Below are 27,084 nucleotides of genomic sequence, written 5' to 3'. Positions count from 1 at the left end.
TCTTCCTGCCTTGAACAACGGGGGTGTAAAGAGTAAAACTGCTGCAACCACCCTGCAACCATGTGAGAAATGTCAAGAGAATCACAGAAATTGTGGCTCTCCTGTTCTTGAGCTGTTGAACCAACGATAACCAACTACCTGCAGACTTAGGTGACTAAAGAGACGCTTCTTTAAGCCATTGCAATATAATGTTTTTTAATTCGCAGCCATATGCATTCCTAACTGTGCATCTATTAAAATGACACCTTTTTAGTACTCTCTTTCATCCTCACAATTAGCTACTCTTCCTATAGTTACTGCTATTACTATCTAGTCACCCTAACTGGAAAACTCAGTCATCCTTCACTTCTTATTTTCCCTCATCCTCTTAGTAACCAAGTCTTGTTTATTATATCTAGCTAGTTTCAAGTCCATCTCTGCTTCACTATCCTCGCTGCCACTACGTTAGTTTGGACTCTCTCTCCACCTCCTCTCTGGACTATTTTTACAGCCCCCTCATTAGATAGTATCCCCACATCCAGTCCAATATCCACCATGCTTCAGAATTACTTTTCTAAAATCTTATAAGATACTCTCCTCCTTAAAAATCTTAAATGGCTCTCAGTCCTCTAGAGGAGGAAGCACAAACTCCTTTTTTTGTTGTTTCTGCCTTCTTGTTTAGGCTTTGCATCTCCAGGATCCAGTCTGGCCCAGAGTAGGAGCTCAGGTGTTTGTTAAATGACTGAATCTTTTGTATGGCTTCTTTGTTGTTAAATATCAAAACATGTAAACATTTAATCAGACTAAGCAGCGTGACAGCATCCTGGATAGTCAATAAAGATTTGCTGAGTTAATCTAGCTTCTAGATTCTACTGTAAAATCCTTTATCAGTAGTCCCAGATATACACATCTTGGTGTGTATTCAGTTGATTTAATCTGGCCTAAAGAAAGAGGCTCTTCAGTAACGTGTACGCATTTAGTTTAAAACTGGTCACGTACATCCTCCAGACTGGGCTTCTGCCAAGAAAGGAAGTTACGAAGGTGGGTGAAGAAGCCTATATGGGCATTTCTGACCATTTCGATCTATGAATTACTGCTATCAAACGAGAGAGTAAATCTACGACTTCTGGCAGGCTCGCAAGCCCTACCAAGTTAACCACACTAGTGTGGGCCACAGCCTACAGCTGCTACAAAGGCTTCGCTTTGTGAAGCGGAAGGCTCTCCTTTGGAACTTACTGCGGGGAGCGGGGAGCCGCTGCATCGCAGCACAAAACTAGCTCAAGGCTTCCCGTGCAGAGCTTCCCCAGAACTGCGGGCTCTTTCAGGTGCTGCTTCGAGTTTTTTCTTGGCCTAGAGACCAGGACATGAGGCCTCTCTTGACGAGATCAAGAAAACGGAGCGTGCTTTGATACGTGCAGAGCGTGTTTTGGAGAGCAGGGGTAGAGGAGACAAAGCCCACTCAGCCAGCCGCCCAACATCTTCCTTTCTTCCCTGGTCTGGTGTTGTCTAGTCCTCCTCATTTCCACTCCCCGACTCAGCCTGCAAACTTCTATATTTCAAGAGGGAAAAATCACTCTACGGCATAAAACCTGGTGCCGTGCTGTCCGCATTTCCTAGCACTGAATTTCTCCGGCCTCCCTTTTCGCCCGGCTAGGCCTGAAGCCTTCACCGCCCGAACCCCCTGGCGCCCCAGGCCCGGGCGTCTCGGGGGCGACCCCTCCGCCGCGCACGCGCCCTACGCGGGATCTCCGCTGACCTTCTCCAGAAAACCCCTTCAAAAGCGTTTCCCCTTCACCTCGCGCCATCCCCGCCCTTCCGGCTCTTCCTCCACGCGCCTGCGCGGACCCAATTGTTTTGGCTTTCCGGTGGGATCCGGCAAAGGAAAAGGGCGGGGGAAGCGAGGGTAAGGGCGGGTGGGGTGGGGGCGTCTCAAGAACCCGGGAAACTGCAAAATTGACGTTTGTGCTGCTAGACGCGGGCGAGCAGCGGAAAGGGGAAGCTGGCGAAGGCTGGCCCACGGTCTGCTGTCCGCGCGTTCCCGGGCCTCAGAAGGGGCCCGCCAAGGGGGCGAGAGCGCGCTGCAGGGGCGGGGCGGGAGCGGCTAGCCGGGCGTTTCGCGGCTCCGGGGCTGACGAGGCGGCGCGGGCAGGCTGCGCGGCTCCCGGGGGAGGAGTCTGGCGGTGGTCGGGCCTTGTGGAGAGTGCAGCTGCGCCCAGAGAGGACGCTGCTTTCCGCTCAGGACGGACCGGCCGAGGGAGGGCGCGAGGGGAAACCGGAAGGAAGGGGAGGCGGCGGCGCCAGCCTTCCTCGGAGGGAAGCAGAAGCGAGACCCCGGCCCTAGCCGCGGCAACAGGGCCACGCCCCCGCCGCCGCGCGTGAGGGGCCCAGTGTCTTCGTGGCCACCAGCCGCATCGGATCCCAATCCTCGGGACTGAGGGACTCGGGTGAGCAGGCGTCGCTAGCGCCGGGCGGGGGTACCCCGAGACGACCTGTGGAGGAGTTGGGGGAGGAGGGCCGCGGCGGGAGGGGGCTCGGCCCTTTGTGGCTCGGCGGGCGGGGGGCGGCGGCGGCGGCATCTTTCAAACCGGAGACGCTTCCGCTGCGGGCGGGGGAGGGGCGCGGGCGACTCGCGCCTCCCTCCACCCCCGGCGGCGGCCCCTCTGCGGCTCTGCCTCCGGCCGGTGCTTGGGGCAGGGGCGGCGGGGCTTGCCGCTCGCGGGGGCGTTTCCGGCCGCGGGTCTCCCAGGCGGCGCCCTGGCCCCGTCTGGCGCCCGTATTGCCAAAATGAAGCTGCTTCCCTTAAAGACTCGCGACGTCTTCGGGAGACGGTGGGCAGTAGGAGGGCAAGACCTTCCTTGCATTTTTTTCCCGGCACTTTTGAAGTAACCAAGAGATGTCTAGATTAACTGAGGCCCCATTGTGATCTACTGATGATTTTAAAAAGAAAGCAGAAACTGCCCTTTGAAACGGAAAATTCTGTACGTATTTACTTTAGACTGTGAAATCGCTAACTTATTTGAACTCGACCACCTTTCTCTCCCTATGAATTGAGAAACCGTGAAGTGGAAGAATATCCCTTAGTTTGATGTGGAGCGGTTATTTTGAGTTAACGGGTTTTTTATTTCTCGTTTGTTGATCTAAGATCTCTTTTTATACTACCTCAAAGAGAGAATAATATACCCTCCACAGATCTCTAGAATTGTCCGATGCCACGATTGCCCCTTCAAATGAAAATAGAAAAAGAATCTAAAAATATAAAATTAACTGTGAAAGAGTATGTTTGTGTGAAATATCTATCTTCTATATCAGTAGTGTTATAAAAACGTAGGGTACAGGACTGGTCACGTGTTGTTGACACATGAATCTGTACGTCTGGCTCACTTAGCATTCAGGCATTCAGAAACAACCCTATCAGCAATGTGGTCTGACTAAAATTTTATTTTCTTCTATTGAGGCAACCAGTTAACAGGGTGGAATTAACAGAGTGGTTTTCTTCCTCTTTTTCTTTTTTTTTTTTTTTTTAAGACAGGGTGGTTTCTTTCCCCCCCCTTCCCGCTGTGTTGTGAATTTTTGCCTGAATTTGAGTGGTATGGACTTAAAATCTCGCAGTTGTGAGTGACTTACTTTAGTTAACCTTTGGTAAGGACCTTTTTCCTGACTTTTTTTAGAAGTACTTTTTCTGACTGAAAGTAAATCGAAAAGTCAAACCAGTCAGTTGTTTTCCAGTCTTGATGATGTAGAATTTTCTTAATGTTAAGCTTACTTCTTCACTTTGATCTTTTGTTGGTCTAGTGTTTATTGAAGTCGCTTTAGATTGGGCCCTGAAATTCTCAAGAGGTTGTTTTCCTCAGTAAACAGTACAGGGCTATGGCATTTCTGTTGAGCTTGCTTTATAGTTCGTGCTTTTCCACATAGTACTATTTTCTCTACAGTTTTGTAAGAAGAGTTCTAAGTGCTATAACTCGTCTCTCCTTTTTGCTCTCATAAGCATTACCATAAAATCTGTTAGCTTTGATTATTCACATGCCCTTTAAGGAGATGGGTGGGAATAAAGGTGTCATAGTGCTTTAGTCCACACTTCTCCATATATTTTCTTCTGGTTAATGGAAATAACGAGCTGTCTCATAAAATCCAAATATTGAGCACTGAATGTGTTTAAAGTGGATGGTAGGGACTTCTCTGGTGGCACAGTGGTTAAGAATCCGCCTGCCAGTGCAGGGGACACAGGTTCCATCCCTGGTCTGGGAAGATCCCACATGACGCAGAACAGCTAAGCCCACGTGCCGCAACTACTGAAGCCCGCGTGCCTAGAGCCTGTGCTCTGAAACAAGAGAAGCCACTGCAATCAGAAGCCTGTGCACCGCAACGAAGAGTAGCCCCTGCTTGCCACAACGAGAGAAAGCCCATGCGCAGCAACAAAGACCCAGTGCAGCCAAAAAAAAAAAAAAGTGGATGGTAAATTCATAGAAACTTGAATGCAGTCACAAAAGCCAAAAGATACTTTGATTTTCCCAAAGATATTACTTATATACTTAGAAAAGAGTTGTATTTTTTCTTGCTCTCCTTCCTAAGCCCAGGAAAAAGGATTGGTCCTGCTATCATAAAAAATACGAATGAAAATGTCAAAGTCCTTTATTATATCTTAGTCTTATCATTTTCAGTTTTGTGGAGTTTGAAAAGAGCAGATGATATTTAAATAACTCAGGGTATTGGAAATGATAGGTTGATTTCAAGTAACGTTTTAAGTATATGAAGGTTACTCGTGGTTCCCTTGCCGGATTTTTCAGTACCTAGATTCCTCTGTGTGGGAAGAAGGGATTATTGGAGAAAATTTGGAGGAAATATAATCATTTAATGAGAGATGCTTTTTAAAGTCTTCCCTTTTTTTCTCAGCTCCACTCCCATACCTCTGACAAGTGGTAACATGTAGTAGGTTCCATGATAGGCAGGGGATTCTAAGTATTTCTCAGTTTACCCCCCCTTTTTTTTTTTAAAGAAACTGAGAAATTTAAATAGTCATAATCATTGTTAAGCAGCTGTGCCCTTAATGACCTCATGAATATATTTATTATCTGGGAAATATTTTCTTCTGCTGTTGTGATAGAAAAAAATCATTGATTTGGTGGAAAATGAAATCCCATTGAAAAGGTTAAGGTCAGTTTTGCTTTAGTCTATACTTCTCCAGCTTTCTTAAGTCTATGCAGAGCTGAGAAGAAAAGAGAAGAGTGATATCCAAAATAAAAGGACATACTACACTCATATAATTATTCTATCACAGATGGTGTCTCCTTTATGTTCTTGTTTAATTTTTTTAAAGTGAGACAACTTATTATTCATAATGTAGAACAGAAGCTTATTCTTGTGACCTGAATTTACTTAGGGTACTGAGCATAATTAACTTGATGGAGCCATGTAGTTTTTTCAGTATAGTTGGAAAGGAGGAGCACAAGGGAATAGACCTAGACTCTGAATTTGATTAGAGGAAGCTGTACTGAAATTTATCAAACTTGATAAATTATTTAAAAGGCAAGGTGTTTGGTCTTTTTTTTTTTTTTTTTTTTCTTTGGCTGCATTGGGTCTTCGTTGCTGCACACGGGCTTTCTCTAGTTGTGGCGAGCAGGGGCTACTCTTCGTTGCGCTGCGCGGGCTTCTTATTGCGGTGGCTTCTCTTGTTGTGGAGCACGGGCTCTAGGCGCACGGGCTTCAGCAGTTGCGGCATGTGGGCTCAGTAGTTGTGGCTCTCGGGCTCCAGAGCGCAGGCTCTGTAGTTTTGGTGCATGGGCTTAGTTGTTCCACGACATATGGGATCTTCCCAGACCAGGGCTCGAACCCATGTCGCCTGAATTGGCAGGTGGCTTCTTAACCACTGCACCATGAGGGAAGTCCAGGTGTTTGTTTTTTAATTGATGCTTGTCACGACTCCAAAAATTTGTTTGTGTAGTGGTTGACAATCAATCTGAAGATCAGGTGGTCTTCCAAACATTCTCAACTGTCAGGGTTGTTTTGGTAACTTGAAAGCAAAGTATTTCTGGCACCAATATTTTGTCCTCCCTAAGGAGAAACCTGTTTTCTCACTGAAATGAAGAAAGGCTTGTGTTATGACTGGTATCATTTAGTTTTTCTGCATGAGCATCAGCCTTCTCAAGGTTAGTCTTTGTTGTACTAGTTTGTTTCATGACTTGTACCATCAAAATACTCCCTAAAATCTTTGAATAAATTTCTCTTATCTAAAGTATCATTCACCCAGCGTGAAAAGAGAACTGTTTGAGTGTTGAGACCTTGTAATTGGGACCCTTAGACCTGTATAGGTGTGAAGTTTTGAAAGTCGGGAAAGTGCTACAAAAAGCTTGACCAGTGAGTGCGTTAATAAAAATAATTGCCAATTTTTTTGCACACAGTAGTAGTGTTGTGTGTCAGGCAGCACTGTTCCATGCTCTTCATAGAACTCATTTAATCCTTAATTCATTGAGAAGAATTCTATTTTTATCCCCCGTTTTACAGATGAGCATACTACAGGACAGAAAAGGGTCACACAACTAGTAAGTTGCAGAACTGGGATTTCAACCCAAGTAATTTGGCTCCACAGTTCACGCTTTTAATTTTTTGGCAATACATGACATTCAGAATGCCCTGGATTCTTTCTAACAAAAGTTTTGGATTTTCTGTATTGACATTTGTAGCACTGGAAGATGGAGCATCACCTAAGTTAATAATATACAGCTTGAAAATGCTTCATACAGATGATAACCTGTAGCCCACTGCCCTTCCTTTTTATCACTGTTTTATCCTTACTGTGTAATTTTTGTGCAGTCCTTGTTTGCAGCCTCCTCCCCATCTTTTTATCCTTCCTCATTTTACATATACAGCTCAGTTAATTGCTGAGCAGACTCATATTCACAATCAGTAGTTATTTAATCCTTTATTCTTTCCTTTATCCTCCAGGTCTTCCCTGTATAACATTGGAAAAGCTTGTTTTGTATCTGTTTGAGTTTCTATAGCTACTCTGTGGAAGGGCACTACAAATGACACACCTGTGGGAATGAAAACTAGATTTCAAAGTGAAGTTAGACACATCTACTTCCCCTAATAAAAAACCACTGCCATCAACCTCTGAAACCTGTGAAAGTATTTGGAATTTTTTTTTTTAATATTTCATACCTTTTTCCAATTAATCTTGATTCCTGTTCCTTGAATATCAGTATTTAGATCCTATGAAATTTATTGTTACTATTATTTTTAAATTATGAGTATTATAGTAGCATTTACTTTATGTAAATTTTCTTTGCAGATACACTTCTGGGCATATTTTAGCTTTTGCAGCCTAAGGACTTCAACAGTTTTTTTTATAGGAAAGTGAAGTGAGGATTTCAGACAACCAGCGTAAACTTCTGGAGTACAACTGACCCTTGAACAACTCGGGGTTGGGGCGCCAACCCTCCTAATACTAGAAAATCTGCATGTAGCTTATAGTCAGCCCTCCAAATTCTGTGTTCTTCCATATCTGTGGTTCCGCATCCGAGGATTCAACCAACTGCAGATCGTGTAGTGCTGTAGTATTTACCATTGAAAAAAATTGGACCTGTGTAGTTCAAACCCCTGCTGTTCAAGGGTCAGCTGTACAGGTACTTTGAAAGTTGGATTTTTCTACAATTTGATTCTATGGTGAAAATGAAAAACAAGTTAGCTCTGTGAAAATTTATAGTCGCATTGATTATTCAAAGGGAGGAAAACCTATTGAAATAACTTTCCATAAGAGGTGTTTCAGATTTTTAAGTAGAATTGTATATATTGATATGGATTGTTGACTGATTTAATCCTAATGACCGTTTAATAACAGAATGTTTGTTTTGAAACTGTTTTGTGTGGTGGAATTCACTCAGAACCTTGGAGGCTTGGGTATCCTAGAGCAGCAGTCCCCAACCTTTTTGGCACCAGGGACTGGTTCCGTGGAAGACAGTTTTTCCACAGGCGGGGGTGAGGTGGGGAGGGGAGGGTTCAGGCGGTAAGGCTGCCCTCCTGCTGTGTGGCCAGGTTCCTAACAGGCTGGGGACCAGTACCAGTCCATGACCCGGGGGTTGGGGGCCCCTATCCTAGAGAAAATGTTAGGATCAAAGTTTTTGCTTTTCCTTTTTTTCTCTCAATCTCAAGCAATTTATAAATTTTCTGCTCTTATAGGAAGCTCTTAGATTTAAAAATAAGTTGGTCTTTGTTCTGTACTTATTTGCAGGAAGTCGGTAAAAAGGAAAGGATCTCATCCTATGTATAGCATTCTAACCTTATTCATTGCTGTTATTCTCTGCTATCAAACAGATCAATCAAAAATATTGAATTGAGCTCAGAACTTAGAAAAAAAAGTAAGAATGTGCATAGTTTTAATGCCAGAGTACATTGTACTTTATTAGATTCTGAATTTCGTTATATTGTGTTTGTATGACTCCCATTTAATTCTTATTCTAGTTGGTTTTTTTCACTGTGGAATATGTTCTGACAACCAGCTTTAAAATACAGGACTTTTCTATTAATCTTCAGGTGCCTGGTACCAGGAAATGTGGCAAGTAATAGTGGTTTCCCAGTCTTTGGCCCTTGGTTCATCTAATGAATCCGTGTGTTCATTAAGTGTCTTTACACATTGTCTTGTATACATCTTCTATTTTTCAAATGTATGTAAATATGTTGTAGTTGATTAAAAAAAAAAGAGAAAGTGTTTTTGACTCTAAAATATTTTTTTCTCATTGTGAGTTTTTTCCAGCAGATTATCTTCAGAAAAAAAGTCCTTTTTTTCTAAGCTTAATAAAGGATACTCACACTAGATTAAAAAAAAAAAGTGTTTCAAAAGTCCACTGAGCCTGTAGTAAGTGGGGAAAGCGGTTGTGTGATTAGGTAAGAGACATTAAAATATTTCAGTTGGAACGTGGAATATATACAGGTTAGATTAAGAATTATATTTAGGACTTCCCTGGTGGCACAGTGGTTAAGAATCCGCCTGCCAATAGAGGGGACACGGGTTCGAGCCCTGCTCCAGGAAGATCCCACGTGCCGTGGAGCAACTAAGCCTGTGCGCCACAACTACTGAGCCTGCGCTCTAGAGCCCGCAAGCCACAACTACTGAGCCTGCGCGCCTAGAGCCGGTGCTCCACAAGAGAAGCCACCTCAATGAGAAGCCCGCGCAGCGCAACGAAGACCCAACGCAGCCATAAATAAATTTATAAGAATTTTATTCAATTCAACTTTCAAGCATTTGAGGTTTGTGCTTTTTCCTTGTTTGTGTGATCTGAAGGGAAAACAATCTTCTAGGAAAAACAGCTTGAGATATGTATTTTTGTCACTGATTTTTTTTTTAATTTCTTAATATTTGATCAAGAAGCAGCCTGAAGCAGAGATTGGTACATTTGGCCTGCAGTCTGTTTTTGTAAATAACATTTTATTGAAACAGTCATGTCCATTTGTTTACAGGTTGACTTTTGCTGCTTTCAGGCTACAATAGATTAAGCATTTGGGACAGAGACCTTAAGGGCTTGCAAAGCCTAAAATATTTTGTCTTTATGATGAGAAAAGAGAGTAGTATACCTTTTGAAAGTTTGGGTTTTTAAATTAAATAATCATTGCATATGTTAACAAAATTCAGAAGGTTTAAATAGGTCTTCAATAAGTTTTTCCTTCCTCTGCAGTGTGAACCACTGTTAGCAATGGGGACAAGTGCCAATTGCCTCCTTTCCTCATTTCACTTGTGCCACAATTGTTCTTATGGTAAACAATAAAATTTTCTTGTATTATGTCTCTATCAAAAGTTTGGAAATGAAAGATCAAGACAGCTAGATTTTATTCATTTGCCTGCCTCTTTTTGATTTTGTCTAGAATAATTGGTTTTTAAAACACCCTGTTTTTAAATGATAGTCATGTTTTGGCTGTAGTAAGAGTAAATGTGCTTGGTGTCTTGGAGCTCTAGTGGTTGGCAACTCTCAGTCTGAGTCCTTAGAGTACGATACAATGACCAGCCCTTAGTAAATACTCAAACATTTGTTGAGTTAAATTTAAGTAGCCATTAATCTATAATAGAAAATTAAGTAAACAGTTTCATTGATACCTGAGAATTACTAAGTCTGAGGATGCTAACTTCTACAGACAACAGGGAGTATGACTTTTTTTTTTTGAAACTAATTTTAGGTGTAACACAGAATGATATATGGTACAATATATTTATTAAAAAGGGAAAATTCATAAAATGTCAAATCATTGGTTATTAAGTAATATAGTACAGACATTGTGAAATGTTTCAGAGTATGTAGGATATTGATTTTAAGGGTTTTTTTTTTTCTGGAACAAGTTGGGAAATTATTTAAGTTTTAGTTTTAGGAGAGAAGGAATCTTGTTATAAAAAATATGTTATGGGCATTTAAGGTGGTTGTTGTTGATCATCTTAAACTTTGCCATTTTTCACATTTTTATTTAATACATTTTGAAGTCTATGTTCCCAGAGAAGGGACACTGAATTTTATTTTGGATTGTACTAGATACAGATCTGTTTAAATTAAGTTTACTTAATACGATGTCTGAATGACTTTGTTTTTCTGCCTATTTTAATATTAAGATATCATAAATAAAAATTACTTTATTAGGAAGAAATGTACCCTAGATTTCAAAGGAAGAGGTGGGAATAGGGTGTATAAAGCAGTGACAATGAGATTATATAAAGTTGGCTCGCCATGTAGTATTCTAAAAGCAGACTTCAGTTTTAATACAGTTTCATGCATATGATAAAAAGAAATCAAATCTAGTAAAACTGAGACAAATTCAGTGGGGCTCAAAAAAGTCACTGCAAAAAAATCAGGTCATAGTATGAGGTCAGAGAAATGACCAGAGTGAACCTGTACAGCTACCCTGCAAGGAATTCTGGAGTCTAGAGTATAATCTAAATACATCCCTGCACTGGCCACCAGTTCCTGTCACCTGGTTTAAATATGGATGGGGGGGCTTCCCTGGTGGCGCAGTGGTTAAGCATCCACCTGCCAATGCAGGGGACACGGGTCCGATCCCTGGCCCAGGAAGATCCCACGTGCTGCAGAGCAGCTAAGCCTGTGCACCACAACTACTGAGCCCGCGTGCCACAACTACTGAAGCCCATGTGCCTAGAGCCTGTGCTCCACAGCAAGAGAAGCCATCGCAATGAGAAGCCCGTGCACTGCAACGAAGAGTAGCACCCGCTCGCTGCAACCAGAGAAAAGCCTGCAAGCAGCAATGAAGACCCAACGTAGCCAAAAATAAAATAAATTTTAAAAAATAATAATAATAAATAAATAAATAAATATGGATGGGGACAATTTTGGGTCCTGCAGCTGGGGTTAGGACTTATAGTCTATTAATACATGTATTTCTGTAAGATAGATTTTTAGAGGTAGAATTGAAAGATTGAGGTATTAAGCATTTTCACTGCCAAATATATCTTCTATAATCATTTGCAATCTGAAATTCAAAAAGCTCTTAAAATCAAGTTAAAAAATTTTTTTTTGCAAAACTTGACCTGAAGTAACGTAAGACTGTACATAGTATTGTTTTTCACACTGTGCATATTTCCCTCAGTGAGAATAGTAGGATGTTCAGTTCTGGAGCTCTGCCCCAGACCCTTTGTAATACATGATATATGTACCACATTACCTCTGTAAGATCTGAAAAATTCTAAATTCTAGAACACAGCTGGCTCCAAGAGTCTGTTTTTGTTTGTTTGTTTTTGTCTTCATTGGGTCTTCGTTGCTGAGCGCGGGCTTTTCTCTAGTTGCAGTGAGCGGGGGCTACTCTTAGTTGCAGTGTGCGGGCCTCTCATTGCCGTGGCTTGTCTTTGTTGCGGAGCATGGGCTCTAGGCACGCGGGCTTCAGTAGTTGTGGCACGTGAGCTCTAGAGCACAGGCTCAGTAGTTGTGGCACACAGGCTTAGTTGCTCCACGGCATGTGGGATCTTCCTGGACCAGGGCTTGAGCCCGTGTCCCCTGCATTGGCAGGCAGATTCTTTCTTTTTTTTAAGTTTATTTATTTATTTTTGGCTGCATTGGGTCTTCGTTGTTGGGTCTTTGTTGCTGCACGTGGGCTTTCTTTAGTTGTGGCGAGCAGAGGCTGCTCTTCGTTGTGGTGCGTGGGCTTCTCATTGCAGTGGCTTCTCTTGTTGCAGAGCTCGGGCTCTAGGTGCACAGGCTTCAGTAGTTGTGGCACGCAGGCTCAGTAGTTGTGGCGCATCGCCTTAGTTGCTCCACGGCATGTGGGATCTTCCTGGACCAGGGCTCGAACCCGTGTCCCCTGCATTGGCAGGCGGATTCTTAACCACTGCACCACCAGGGTAGTCCCAAGAGTTTTGTTTAAGGGCTTGTACGTATGCATCAACTTATACTCCTCTGTAAGAATGCTCGTTTTCCCACACCCTCACTAACACTGGGCCTTGCTGCATTATTAATATGTGAAAGTAGCCAGTGATTTTAGGTATTATTAGCTTTGGAGGTTATAGTAGTAAACTTAGATTTATAGTGTAACTTTCAGATTTGGAAGAGCAAAGTCATTACCTTAAATGACCCAAAGTCTCTGCCTTTGCACCTGTTTTAGTTACTTCCATATAGTTAACTTGGCTGGAAATTTGACAGTCTACGTCAGGTTTGCAGTTCATGTAATAGTATAGTTTGGCAGGAAGTACAATGTGATCTTCTCTTTGACATATGGATGATATTTTTGTGAGAAAAAGTATTAGTGGTTCCAGTGATGGTCAAATATATTTATAGGTTTCATGTCAACAGCACTTGACTTTCTGATTATGGAGCTTAGAGTCATCTAATTAGGAAATAGGTGATAGTTTTTAACTGTTATTAGCACTGTATATTCTATATGTTTTTCCTGATTTGTAATTCCTTTGCCATATGTTGTAAATACTGATTTTTAAATAACATTTTAAATTAAACTTTAATGCAGCTGGAATTTCTTTTGATGAATGGTATGCAGTATGACTAAAACTTAGGTGGGTTTTTTTTTTTCCTCCGGTGGGTAACCAGTTGTTCCAACGTTATTTGTTGAAATAACCCAATCTTCTAGTTTGAAATGACTTGTTTATCTTTATCATATCTAATGTCTTTTTTTTTAACATGGATGTATTGTATTTACTTATTTACTTATTATATTTACTTATTTTTGTTTACTTGGGTTTATTGTAGAATTGTAATACATTTTAATATTTGTTAAGAGTATGAGGAAAAACCTGTCCTCCCTTCTCAAATATCTTGGCAGTATTTGTGAATTCTTCCAGATGAATCTTCTGCAAGTTGGATTTGTATTAAATTTACACATTTTGAGAACATTCATATCTGTATAGTATGAAGTCTTCATGTAGGAATACATTTCTCTGTTTTATCATGTTTTATGTTTCATTTTTCAGTAAAATTGTATGTTCTTATAAAGATTTCTAGGAAGGAACCACTGTACAGAGAGATATGTTGTATTTATCTCCGTTACAGGATTGAACTGCAAATTTTATAATATAGTTTATGCTTTGGAAATAAATTCAATCTATTTATCATATAGTTTAAGTAATTTAAATATAAAGGCTGTGTGAATACATTTAAATTATACTCCCCAAATGAGACTCTCCTTGCAAGAGAAAGGGGTTTTTTTTTTCTCTTAAATTACAGTCATGTATTGCTCCTAAACAAATAAGTAGGAGATTTGGCTTTGCTGGTAATTGAAATTCTTTATTTTTAAAGAACTTTTAAAAAAATGTATGCTTGTTGATGTGTTCCTTATTTTCTAGAATGTTTATATTTTGTATAGAAGGCAAAGAATTAAAACCACAAATGTAATAAACTTATTAAATGTCCCTTTTCTCATGTTTCATTTTTATGGTAATGTCTAAAGTTGAACTTCAAAAAAATGTAATTCATATTTAAGTCTGCAATTTTAAACATTGTATTCTAAAAATGTACTGACCTAGATTCTCTAACTGAACTTTTTTTTCTTTTTAGTTACTCCAGAGGATCCACAGAACATAGGATGTTGCCACAAAATCTACCTCGTGTGTTATTCTCTTTCACTCATGAGTTGAACAACAGTTACAAATTTGAGCAAGGTATCTGCAGACTGTGTTGAAAAACTCTGAAGAACGTAATTAACACAGGATGACCTGCTAGTGATTCTAAGCCTGAAAAGATACTGCTCGTTAGTGAATGTGTCAATCTTGGTTCTGAATGCTGCAGATAACAGCAAGCAGAGTTTCTCCTTTCTTTATTTCTGAAGCATTCACTTGACCTTCCATCAGTAAGACTGACTTTTCTAATCTGTTCCTGGATATATTAATGGAATACAGTCATGTCCACTCAAGACGAGAAGCAGATCAATACTGAATATGCTGTGTCCTTGCTGGAACAGTTAAAACTGTTTTATGAACAGCAGTTGTTTACGGACATAGTGTTAATTGTCGAGGGCACTGAATTCCCTTGTCATAAGATGGTTCTTGCAACATGTAGTTCTTATTTTAGGTAAGTACTGTAATCTTGGTTAGTTTATAATTCCAAATGCAGAATGTTAGCTTGTTTTAATCTTTTAATAGGAATTCTTTCAAACATTTAAATTTTTTTTAAAAGTTAGGTGTCTTAATGTTTTGCTTAAATTTTCTATTTGGGTGATACAGTGCTTGTCAAATCACCTCCTTGCGTGTGTAAGTAAGGGGCAGGCGAAAGAAGTTTTTACAAAGGATTAAATACAAGAAACTTGTTGAAATTAACTAAGGTAAAGTTTTAATGATGGGGAGGCAAAAAGGTTCAGAATACTGTTTTTTCATTGAAAGAGAAAGAAAAACGAATGGGCTGATTTTCACTTTTAAGATTTTAAAATGTTAAATTTAGAAAACAGTCATTGTTTATCAATTTAAGAGTTACAGGAGGCTTAATAATAACTTTTAGAAGATAATTGGTACTGTTTAGACATGTTAAGGACTTTTATTTCCTTTGCAAAAATGAGTTTCTTTTCTCACTCTTGGTTTCTTCATCTTTTGTGCTATTGTTTTAGCTGTACCAGACTCCTTGCCAGATTGAAATAGTTAATAATTAATAATGTTTTTGTTCTCTATGCCTCAGAATTTATAAGTTGATTTAGTTATTTGTTTGCTAATTACAAATAAATAAAGCTTAACTTTACATTTTTATGATCTTTTGCAACTTTTAATCTTTTTAAGGTAGGTTTCCCTTTATTATGTGTTTCATGGGAGGAAAAGAATTAAGGCGTAGAAATTCCTATATTTGGTCTCTGCCCTTAGGTTGAATTTTTACTTAATATTTGAAAGGGACAGGGAGAATAAAGATGAATGAAATGTGGACCAGTATATTCCTGCTACAAATCTTAGCTGGCATAAGTGGAGATCAGCAATGAAAGTTATTTTCTGCTGCTCCTTAGTGGCAGCTGTAGACAGGACAAGTTTAATCTTGACTTTTCAAGGCCTACATACACGAAGGTGTAGAAATTTAACATTCCTTAGTATAACACATCTCATGATGATTATAGAAGCTAAGGCCCAAATGTCAGTTGCCTTGCTCTGCCTGCCATTGTTTCAGGTTTAGCTGTGGATATTTCATGCAATTTCAGACATTGATTTTCTTATCTTAGGAAGCTTAGCATATTTGCAAACAGTGGTTCTAGAGAATCTAATGGATCTAGAGGATGCTCAGAATCCTCTTGTGCTTCTACAAATAGAGATTCTTGGATTTCAAACCTAGAAATTATGATTCAGTGGGTCTGAGTTAGAGTTTCAGGATTTGTATGTTTAAGAGCTTCCCAGATGATTGTGATGGTCAGGTTTTTTTGCTTGTTTTTGTTTTTTCATATTTATTGACTTAGTAGATGGTGTTAGAAATTCAAGGTTATAGATTCAATCAAACCTGGGTCCATTTTCTCCCTTTTTAATGGTTATTAATTACAAATTGATTATCCATTATTGGAATGAGCTATATGCTTTAGTTGTGGATTTTCAGATTGATATTTGTAATCATAGAGTAGAATCTTTTGTGGTAATATTTTAGCAGTCATCTTGTGTAACTTTTAAACCTATGCAGAAAGTCTATCTCCATATTTTCTGAATTGTCATCATCTTTATCAGGAAGTAACATGTGGGTTTATGGGTTAGGTATCTTACCCTTTTTTCTTCCTCGCTAAGTCTGTTTTTTATTGTATAGATAACACACTATTCTTTTTTTTTTTTTTTTTTATAAATTTTTTTTTTTTTTTTAATTTTAAGTATTTGTTTATTTATTTATTTATGGCTGTGTTGGGTCTTCGTTTCTGTAGGAGGGCTTTCTCTAGTTGCGGCAAGTGGGGGCCACTCTTCATCGCGGTGCGCGGGCCTCTCACTATCACAGTCTCTCTTGTTGCGGAGCACAGGCTCCAGACGCGCAGGCTCAGCAATTGTGGCTCACGGGCCTAGTTGCTCTGCGGCATGTGGGATCTTCCCAGACTGGGGCTCGAACCCGTGTCCCCTGCATTGGCAGGCAGATTCTCAACCACTGCGCCACCAGGGAAGCCCAACACACTATTCTTTAAATTCTCTAGCCATGAGGTTATTATTTATCTTTAGTTGGGTTGGAATTGGTTTTCCTGAAGACCAAGAAGTTTAAGTATTTCATTAATGTTACAATCTTAAAAACAACACATTCTCTTTAAGGCTGCTGTTATTTAACTTATCACTAGCTAGTTCTCTTCTTTAGCATCCTTGGTGTTCTGAGAGAATATATTCTCCCTAAAGCAAATCAGATACTAAGAAGTAGAAATAATAGTAGAAAGAGTAGTCCTATCCATGTTTGGGCTTAAAGCCATCCATCTTTAAAATCCTGTGTCTGGGCCAGTTTCATAATCCACAAGATGAAGACACTTATATATTAATTTTTCCTCCCATATATATCTTTTCTCTGGACTGGGTAGATTATTGTTACTGTATATTCCCACAATAATAACCTGATTTTCTCCCAAGTGTTCTTCAACTGGATTCTGCTTTCAGGTTTGTAGATTTTGGTATCCTTACATATAATGTTGCTATCAATCTTTATCATTAGAAATTTACTATTAGAAATTTTGCCTTTTGAAATAGATACATTCCTCCTTTGTAGTTTACCAGTTCCATCCCACTAAGAATCAAAAGAACTTCTAAAAATTCAGAGAATCTCTGAAATGGTAGTTTCTTCTTCTTGGTAACATATACACTTCATTTTAGACCCTAAATGAAGGGGATTACTTGAGAATTACTCAACACCTCTTCCACTATGGTAATTTAGCCTCCTATAATATTATGCAATTCAGTATTTACTCTTTCTTTAAAAAGTCTGTTTAAAATTTTTATAATCAAGTTGGCTAGGCTTCTACTAATCTTTGGTCTTCAGGAAGCATAGTTCCTTCACAGAAGTCCATCATTCTGGTGTCATAAACCATAGTCTAGAATAACCAGTCTCAGTGTCATCTGTATAGTCAGCTGTTCTCTTGCCCTACTTCCTCTTCCAAAGTTAACTACCTTCTACTGGCACAGACAGAAAGGCACATGACCCCTAAATCTTCCATTTTTACTCAGAGCTCCTATAGTTCTTTTCAGGTTGCTTTTGTTATTTCCCATTCTCCCGTGTCACACAAGTGAAGCCAGTAGCAATTGGTGTTTTTATTAGTTTCTTGTCACATCTTGGGTATTTTTCAACAGCACTTCCTAATCTCTGTTACTTGGTTGGGTTTATTTATGGCCATGTATTCTTTGGGAGGAAGTTATCAACCACCCTGATTGATGTTTTTGCCACTCTTCCATTCCCTAACTGCCTGAAGTTTATTTAGTTGCTGTTCTTACTGCTCATTCTGAGCTACACTAGAAATAACCAGTGCCTTCCTAATTGCTTTTGCAATGTTTGTTATCCTTGACTCTACAGTTTTTGACACCCTACCTCTCTTGCCCTGAGTAGCATTGTACTGACTGGCTTGTTCTTATTTCTCTGATGAATGTTTCTCAACGTTCTGTCATTCTTTTTTCTTCTAATTGAACTCTACCTCAGGTTGGTCATTGGGATTCTGGGTGGGTTTCTTTTAGTCTCCCTCAGATAACTTACTTGGCTTTAACACATGTCATTTTGTAGATAATTCACAGTCTACTGCATTAATGCCTGACCTTCAAAGTTCCAGTTGTATTAAATACTTAACTGATTATTGTATTACTTGCATTTGACTCAGCTGCTCACACCTCAAATTAAATATATCTAAAATTTAACTCACCTTTTTTGCAAGATTAACTGTTTTCCTTGACCTTATAATTTTTCTCTCAATGGTTAACAATATTTTTTTTCAGGTACTTACTTGAAAATAAACAGATAGCTTTGATTCTTTCCCTGTCTACTTCCTACTCTAGTCTATTCCGTACGTTCAGAAAATCACCGGATCTTGTTGGTTTTTTGTAAAAGCTTTTGTATCCATTTCTGCCACCCTAGCTCAGGTGGTTCTTACTTCTAATCTAGATTATTGCAGTAGCCTCAGAACCCTTTTTCCTTCTCCAGCCTTTGGCTCAGGTGGTTCTTACTTGTAATCTAGATTATTGCAGTAGCCTCAGAACCCTTTTTCCTATCTCCAGCCTTTGGCCCTTGAGGTCTGTCAGTACAAAATATTCATCCTAGAATACATTTTATTATGCTAATAAATCCATGCTGAAAACCCTTCAGTGAACCCTTCTTCACTATCTACAATAAAAAGCTCAGACTCGTATGTCTGTGTGTGTGTGTGTGTGTGTGTGGTTTTTTTTGGGGGGCCATGCTGAGGGGCTTGCAGATCTTACCCCAACCAGGGATTTGAACTCGGGCCCCGGCAGTGAAAGCACTGGGTCCTAACCACTGGACTGCCAGGGAATTCCCTCCTATATCTCATTTTAAAATCCCTCTGTGGGACTTCCCTGGTGGTCCAGTAGTTAAGACTCTGTGCTGTCCATGCAAGGGGCGCCAGTTTAATCCCTGGTCGGGGAACTGAGAATCTCACATGCTGCGCGGCCAAAAAAAAAGCCCTCTGTGATCTGACTGCCATTCATCTTTCCGATGTTTTGCATGAGCCCTTATGTTCAGCAATGTCACTGGGAAAAACAGTTCTTATGTTCTACCCTGACTCACTGTTTTATCCATTTTAAAGCCTTTCTCATCTTCTTGTCCTTGAGGTTGCCCAGGCTAGTTCTTGTGCTACCCACTTATGATCACTATAGGCATTTCTGTACATGCAACAATATTCTTTGTTTTTTATACCTCTTCCATGTATATGGGCATTTTACTTTGTATTCTCCACAACACTAATTGCCTTTCCAGCATATTTTCCTGCATGTAATTTTTAGGAAACTGTTCTGCATATTTTTAGGAAATCATTTGAGTAAATGAAAATTTTAACGGCTTTATTGAGATCAAATTTACACACAATTAAATGAATTTTAGTATATTTAAAGGGCTGTACAACCATCATTACAATTTAATTTGAAACATTTCCATCACTTTGTGCCCATTTACAGTCACTCACTGTTCTTACCCACAGTCCTAGGTAACCACTAATCTCCCTTCTGCCTCTATATATTTGCTTTGGGGGGACATTTCATATAAATGGAATCATACAGTATGTGGTCTTTTGTATCTGCCTTTTTTCACTGAGCATAATGATTTTGAGGTTTGTGTTGTAGTACATATAATAGAGTTCCTTTTTATTGCTGAATTCCTGTATGACTATAAGGATTAAATTAATTTTGATGTTATCACTCAGAATGGCACAGTGGAATAGTTTGGTATATCTTTGGCACTGAATTATAATTTTCTATTGTCTCCCTTGAAAGCTTTCCCTATAAGTTGTCCGTCAGCAAATACCCTAAATAAACATCCCATGTTGTCTAGTTTTTCTTTTTAGCCTTACATTTGTTTTCCCCATCTCTACTATAGGGCCATGTTCATGAGTGGACTAAGTGAAAGCAAACAGACACACATACACCTGAGGAATGTGGATTCAGCCACCTTACAGATAATAATAACGTACGCATACACGGGTAACCTGGCAATAAATGACAGCACTGTAGAACAACTTTATGAAACAGCTTGCTTCCTGCAGGTAAGCAGTTTTTTTGGTGTCTTATAGCTATGTAATTTTATTGCAGATTTTAGAAGGTAAAAGTTTTCTTCTCTTTTTCAAATATGTAAGGGAAAAACAATAGGATTTGATCAGCTAATAAACTTAGTCTTATGATGGGAACTTGACTAAAAAGATAGGTGAAAATTTCATATTACTTTCATATTCTGCCTAATATACCACAGGATTTAGATTTCAAGTAAAAGAAATTTTTAACAGCATTTGTTAAGTTTAAGTGCTTCAGTTTTTTGGCTAAAAGCTTAGATGTGCTAATTTTTGATGGTATTTTCACAGAAAATGTCAAGATTCTTATGGAAGTTATCAAACATAAATGTTTATAATAGGCTTGAGACCTTACTGAGCTATTAAGGAGAATTATTTAAACTAAAACAAAAAGTGATGATTGATATATTTACATATGATAAACTATTTCACTGTTTCCCCTTCAACTTTTTTTCTTTTTTGGCCGTGCCGCGTGGCTTGCGGGATCTTAATTCCCCGACCAGGGATGGAACCTGGGGCCCCTGCAGTATAAGTGCAGAATCTTAACCACTGAACCACCAGGGAATGCCCCCCTTCAACATTTCTTTTAATTTTAAGAGGAATATAAAAATGTTTTCCTCATTTTCTCCAAAGGGAGAAATAAAGTTTCTCCAAAGGGAGAAACTTTAAACTAAAGGTTAAATTCTGGGAGCACAGTTCATGATACCTAGTAGGTACTTGATAAATGTGTGCTGAATAAATGTGAATGACGCCAGTCGAATGCCAGTTTCTGGGTGTAACTCTGGGAACCAGAACTCAGTCTGTCCATGCCTTAAGTACCTGTCTTCCTTTTTAGTTCTATATTCTTTCCCCCACCCTGCCCATAAATTGTGCAGTGTCCTTCTATACCTATAACTCTGGGGACACGGAAGCCATGGTAGCTTCCTGGTGCTTTAGAATGGAAGACATTCACATCCTAAATCCAAACCTAAAAGGGAGAAATACCTACTGTAAGAACTGTATTTCTTCCATAGCTTATATGTTTTCATTACCTCTTTTAATTTTTCAGCATGTTTTTTTATAATTGCTAAAAAATTGAGGCATTTTAAGAAATTTGGATTCCAGAACACTGTTATTATAGTGATACCTTTCCTTATAATTTTTTCTATCATGTTAATGAAACCTATAGGCATGTGCTTGGCCAAATGCAAAACAGGACTCTGCCTCTGGGAGTAAGTTGCCCTGGCAAGCCCGGGAATGTGGCATTTTATGACTACCAACATGGCTTTTACTATTAGCCACATGAAATTATGTTTTTATATGCCAGATTCTGTACTAATGCTTTATATAGGTTCTCATCTAATCCTTAAAATAATCACTTGTAAGGAAGGATTTCCCCATCTTATACAGGAGAAAGCTGAGGCTTAGAGAAGTAAAGCTACTTGTCTGATATTGTACAAGTGTTGACTGGCCAATCCAGGTTTTGAATCCAAGCAGCCTGACTTCTTATCACAAACTGCTTCTAGTCAATCAATCACTGTGACGTTGAATAAGTATAGTAGGTAACACTTCTGACTCAACTGGGATCTACTGTTTCTTAAGAAACAACAAATCTAGGAAAGTTAGAGTGGCTAAGATGGGTCGTTTAAATGTAGGTACTTTGTAATTGCACATGAATATATTCTTTTGATTGGTTATCCTACTGCTCCACGTAAGAAAGGCGAATAATAGCTACTGTTAGGCATTGTGTATGATTTTCTGCTTCTATATGACTGTCTTGTCCATGTTGAGAAAACCAGATTCCAGCTTCTCAACAGTAATCATTTCCTATACTGATTTACATTGTTTTCATTTGGTTCTCTCAATTACATGTTTTGCTAGGCTTTAAAAAATACATAACTTATGCATGAATTAATTTCCTTCCCTTTCCCTTTAAGGCTGTTTAGGTTTTTAAGAGCCTATTTAATGTTATACTACTGACTCCTAAATAGGGCAGTTAAGTAGGCCACTGGACAGGAAGACGAAATGCAAAAATATGCATAGTCTTCTAATTTTATTATCACTGAAAGACATTATCTCTTAGCCCAAACGTGTATCTAAAAATAAAAACTACAGTATAGGGATCTGATTAATATACCTGTGTGTTACATAAAAATAAAATTTGTCTAGCCTGCCTTTATCAGCCTTTTTTTTTTTTCCATTTTAGGTAGAAGATGTGTTACAGCGTTGTCGAGAATATTTAATTAAAAAGATAAACGCAGAGAACTGTGTGCGATTGTTGAGTTTTGCTGATCTGTTCAGTTGTGAGGAATTAAAACAAAGTGCTAAAAGGATGGTGGAGCACAAGTTCACTGCTGTGTATCACCAGGAAGCTTTCATGCAGCTGTCACATGACTTACTGATAGACATTCTCAGTAGTGACAATTTGAACGTAGAAAAGGAAGAGACAGTTCGTGAGGCTGCTATGCTGTGGCTAGAGTACAACACAGAATCACGATCCCAGTATTTGTCTTCAGTTCTTAGCCAAATCAGAATTGATGCACTTTCAGAAGTAACACAGAGAGCTTGGTTTCAAGGTCTGCCACCCAATGATAAGTCTGTAGTTGTTCAAGGTCTGTATAAGTCCATGCCCAAGTTTTTCAAACCAAGACTTGGAATGACTAAAGAAGAGATGATGATTTTCATTGAAGCATCTTCAGAAAATCCTTGTAGTCTTTACTCTTCTGTCTGTTACAGCCCCCAAGCAGAAAAAGTTTACAAGCTATGCAGCCCACCAGCTGATTTACATAAGGTTGGGACCGTTGTAACTCCCGATAATGACATCTATATAGCAGGTGGTCAAGTTCCTCTGAAAAACACAAAAACGAATCACAGTAAAACAAGCAAACTTCAAACTGCCTTTAGAACTGTGAATTGCTTTTACTGGTTTGATGCACAGCAAAATACCTGGTTTCCAAAGACCCCAATGCTTTTTGTCCGCGTAAAGCCATCTTTGGTTTGCTGTGAAGGCTATATCTATGCAATTGGAGGAGACAGTGTAGGTGGAGAACTTAACCGGAGGACCGTAGAAAGATATGACACTGAGAAAGATGAATGGACAATGGTAAGCCCTTTGCCTTGTGCTTGGCAGTGGAGTGCAGCAGTTGTGGTTCATGACTGCATTTATGTGATGACACTGAACCTCATGTATTGTTATTTTCCAAGGTCTGATTCATGGGTAGAAATGGCCATGAGACAGACTAGCAGGTCTTTTGCTTCAGCTGCAGCTTTCGGTGATAAAATTTTCTATATTGGAGGGTTGCACATTGCTACCAATTCTGGCATAAGACTCCCCTCTGGCACTGTAGATGGGTCTTCAGTAACTGTGGAAATCTATGATGTGAATAAAAATGAGTGGAAAATGGCAGCCAACATCCCTGCTAAGAGGTACTCAGATCCCTGTGTTAGAGCTGTTGTGATCTCAAATTCTCTGTGTGTGTTTATGCGAGAAACCCACTTAAATGAAAGAGCTAAATATGTCACTTACCAGTATGATCTGGAACTTGACCGGTGGTCTCTGCGGCAGCATATATCTGAACGTGTACTGTGGGACTTAGGGAGAGATTTTCGATGCACTGTGGGGAAACTTTATCCATCCTGCCTTGAAGAATCTCCATGGAAGCCACCAACTTATCTTTTTTCACCGGATGGAACAGAGGAGTTTGAACTGGATGGAGAAATGGTTGCACTACCATCTGTATAGTCAGGAGTTCAGGGAGTGCACGCCTGATCTATTTGCTTTGTCATTTTCTTTGCTAAATGAGAGAGGCTATGAAAGGACTGAATATGAGTACATAAAAATCTATCTTTGATAAATTTTATTTTTATGCCCTACTTAATATTTGCATCAGTATAATATATATCGGTGAGTCTTAAGAAAGATATGCTTCCATAATATGAAATAGATTATCCAATAATTGAGAAACTTCTATGTGTATCATGAGAGCATAAAAATCTGGATTATCTAACATTGTTAGCCCTGTGTATGTACAGTTCCAAAAGTTCTCTTATTAAAGTAGTTTTCCTGTTCCTAGTGTGGTATATCGCAAATTATGCTGAGGTTATTTTATTATATGTATTTCATTCCTGTGCTTCTGTTCTGAAGTCCTGGAATAGTTTTTTCGGTGTAGTTAATTGAGCTGCACTTAACACTAATGTCCATGTTGGTATAGAAATGTTGTCTAAATCCTATAGTTGAGGAAGATCTTCCATTTTATGGTATTGCACAGGGAAAGTATGACTGCAGGATCAGTCTAACTATTAGGTGCATGTATTCTCTCACTAACTTATACTTGTCTATCTAGAATACAGGTCTTCCAATCAGCTGGTCATTTACCAGGTGTGGACTTAAGTTGCTGGGCTTGCAATATGAATTGCTAGTCCCTCATTGTGCGGGTCTGTGTGGAGCTTTAATCAGTAAATGCCTCCACTTTCTGTATTACATTAACATTGGCTCATGCATATAACTACCTGCTGCTGTTGTATTTCTCCATCTTAAGATTTAGAGTGGGTTAACCAGGTCATTACATCTTAATTTAATAACAAACATTACTGTAGAGTGATTGTGTATAGATATTCGTTAGCTGTCAGGGTGTGTTTTTTTTTAACCTGTTGTGTGTGGGGGGTAGGATTAGAAAGGTGAACTGTTCAGGAATTCTCTGCACTAGTGGTGCAGAAGAGCAGATAACTAGTGCTGCTCTGGCATTAATCCCAGGAACCACTAGCAGTAGCGGGGTGCCGCCAATCTAACATGAGCACAGGTGCTTCATGACAAACATTACTAGCATGTTCAACTGCATAATGTTCTGGCACTGTATTTTGAATGACATTAATTTATTAAATAAATTGTATATATTCAATATCTGTTTTTCTTTTGTGATGGGAATTGTGTGCTTCTAGTTTTAATTTTATGGGGTCAGCTTAGTTTGTTACAGGTGATTTCTTCAGAATTTTGTTGATTATATGATATTTGTCTGATTTGAGCCTTACTGTAGGAACACAAATTACCTAAAAAGTAAGAGGGAAACCAGAGCCTAATGTTAAAAAAAAAAGATTTTTAGTTATTTGAATGGGCCTTGTCCTCTTTCACATATGGTTTTTTCTGCCTCACTCTTCCCCTTAGACTGGTTAGCTCTCAGGTGATTATACATCCTAGTTTGTGCCTGTTTTCCCTTTCACATTGAAAAGTGTCCCTGTTTGGATAGTAAATGATATGGTAACCCTGGTTGAATTCAGTTTACACTTCAGGTAACTTCCTCCAACTGGCTTAAAAAAAAAATTCTATTGATACTACCATGAGTACCCTTTGTTTAAATCTCAACTGTGGGACTTCCCTGGTGGTCCAGTGGTTAAGACTCTGTGCTCCCAATGCAGGGGGGCCTGGGTTCCATCCCTGGTCAGGGAACTAGATCCTGCATGCTGCAACTAAAAAAAAAAAAGATCCTGCAAGCTACAACTAAGATCCAGTGCAGCCAAATAAATAAATACATAATTTTAAAAAATTTTTGGAAAAAAAAAAAGAATAAATCTCAATTGTACCCCATATTACCTAATACTCGTTAAACTATCTTATACTTATCGATTGTTTTCACCACTGCTGTGAGGGCAAGGGCTTGTGTCTACCCTATTTCTGCATCCTAGCACAGGATGCCTGGCACATAGTAGGCACGCAATAAAACCTGTATAAAGGCATGCATAGGTCACAAGGGGAATTTGAATTACAGTAAATCATTCACACCACTATTTCGGAATTGTAGTAATTATTGGAGTATCTGACAGTATGGAAAAGGATTTGTCAGTAGATTAACATCAAATTAGCTGGCATTAAAAACACAAACTTTAAAAACACAAACTTTCTGGGGCTTCCCTGGTGGCACGGTGGTTAAGAATCCACCTGCCAATGCAGGAGACACGGGTTCAGTCGCTGGTCTGGGAAGATCTGACATGCTGCGGAGCAATTAAGCCCGTGCGCCACAACTACTGAGCCTACGCTCTAGAGCCTGCGAGCCACAGCTACTGAAGCCTGCAAGCCACAACTACTGAAGCCCGTGCGCCTAGAGCCCGTGCTCTGCAACAGGAGAAGCCACCACAATGAGAAGCCCGTGCACCGCAACGAAGAGTAGCCCCCACTCACCACAACTAGAGAAAGCCTGCGCACAGCAACGAAGACCCAACGCAGCCAAAAACAAAGAAATTAAAATTAAAACACAAACTTTCCAAAACAAACAACAAAAAACCCCACAAACTTTCAACAATATAAAAAGGATTTAACCAAGTGGGGTTTATCTCAGGAATGAAAGGTTGGTTTAACATCTGAAAATCACATAATATAACATATTAACAGAATAAAGGAGAGAAATCATATCATTTCAGTAGACACAGAAAAATTATTTGACAAAATCCAAGGACCATTTGTGATATATATATATATATATATATTCATAGAAGTACTAGAAGAAACATGGATTAATTCCTCTATAATGAGGGAGTAGGGAAAACTTTCCTAATAATAGCTCAAATTCCAGAAGTAATAAGACAAAATGTAATTTCACATACAAAAAAATAAAACTTTGGTATAGAGTAAGACACCTAGGCAAGACACCATAGGCAAAGTAAGAAGACAAAAAACAGGAAAAAAAATTCCAAGTGCTAGTATCTCTAATATCTTTAAAGAGCTTTTAAAAATAAAAAGGCCAAGAACTCTATAAGAAATTGAGCTTCTGAGGTGAAAAATAAACCATATAATATATGCTAAGAGAAACACACAATAAAACCAACACTGAGATACTATTTATCATGTATTAAATTGGCAAAAATCCAAAAGTTTGAATACTGTTGGTGGAGAAACAAGCACACCCATACATTCCTGATAGTCCTACAAAATACTATGGTAGCTGTGGGAGATTTGACAATACTGGTAAAATAATCCTTTGATCACAATCCTATATCTAGCGATCTCTCCCA

At 39.2% G+C, this 27,084-nt stretch overlaps 1 protein-coding gene across 5 annotated transcripts; it reads left to right on the top strand.

Moving 5' to 3' along the window:
• Positions 1–1,861: 1,861 nt before the first annotated feature.
• Positions 1,862–26,505, top strand: KBTBD2 (kelch repeat and BTB domain containing 2). 5 transcript variants are annotated; one of them, XM_082471871.1, is made up of 4 exons: positions 1,862–1,882; positions 13,968–14,480; positions 19,917–20,082; positions 22,289–26,505. In XM_082471871.1, the coding sequence occupies exons 2-4, from the start codon at positions 14,311–14,313 to the stop codon at positions 23,822–23,824; spliced, it is 1,872 nt and encodes a 623-aa protein (XP_082327997.1). In that variant the 5' UTR covers positions 1,862–1,882; positions 13,968–14,310; the 3' UTR covers positions 23,825–26,505. The 5 variants fall into 5 exon arrangements, with proteins under 5 accessions (XP_082327997.1, XP_082327998.1, XP_082327994.1 ...); XM_082471872.1 differs by lacking the exon at positions 1,862–1,882 and adding an exon at positions 1,925–2,423 and having other exon boundaries at positions 13,968–14,071; XM_082471868.1 differs by lacking the exon at positions 1,862–1,882 and adding an exon at positions 1,926–2,423.
• Positions 26,506–27,084: the final 579 nt, after the last annotated feature.

This window comes from Balaenoptera physalus (genome assembly GCF_965194825.1).
Source record: "Balaenoptera physalus genome assembly, chromosome: 8".
Taxonomy (NCBI): Eukaryota; Metazoa; Chordata; class Mammalia; order Artiodactyla; family Balaenopteridae; genus Balaenoptera; species Balaenoptera physalus.
Note: the sequence above shows the minus strand (reverse complement) of the source record. Positions and strands in the feature narration are given on the sequence as shown.

What these genes read in the sequence shown, in the direction of transcription:
- KBTBD2 (XM_082471871.1), top strand. Translation starts at nt 14,311, where the DNA reads ATGTCCACTCAAGACGAGAAGCAGATCAATACTGAATATGCTGTGTCC. An exon ending in ACATGTAGTTCTTATTTTAG is followed by an intron (nt 14,481 to 19,916) that starts GTAAGTACTGTA and finishes TCTCTACTATAG; the next exon opens with GGCCATGTTCATGAGTGGAC. An exon ending in AAACAGCTTGCTTCCTGCAG is followed by an intron (nt 20,083 to 22,288) that starts GTAAGCAGTTTT and finishes TTTCCATTTTAG; the next exon opens with GTAGAAGATGTGTTACAGCG.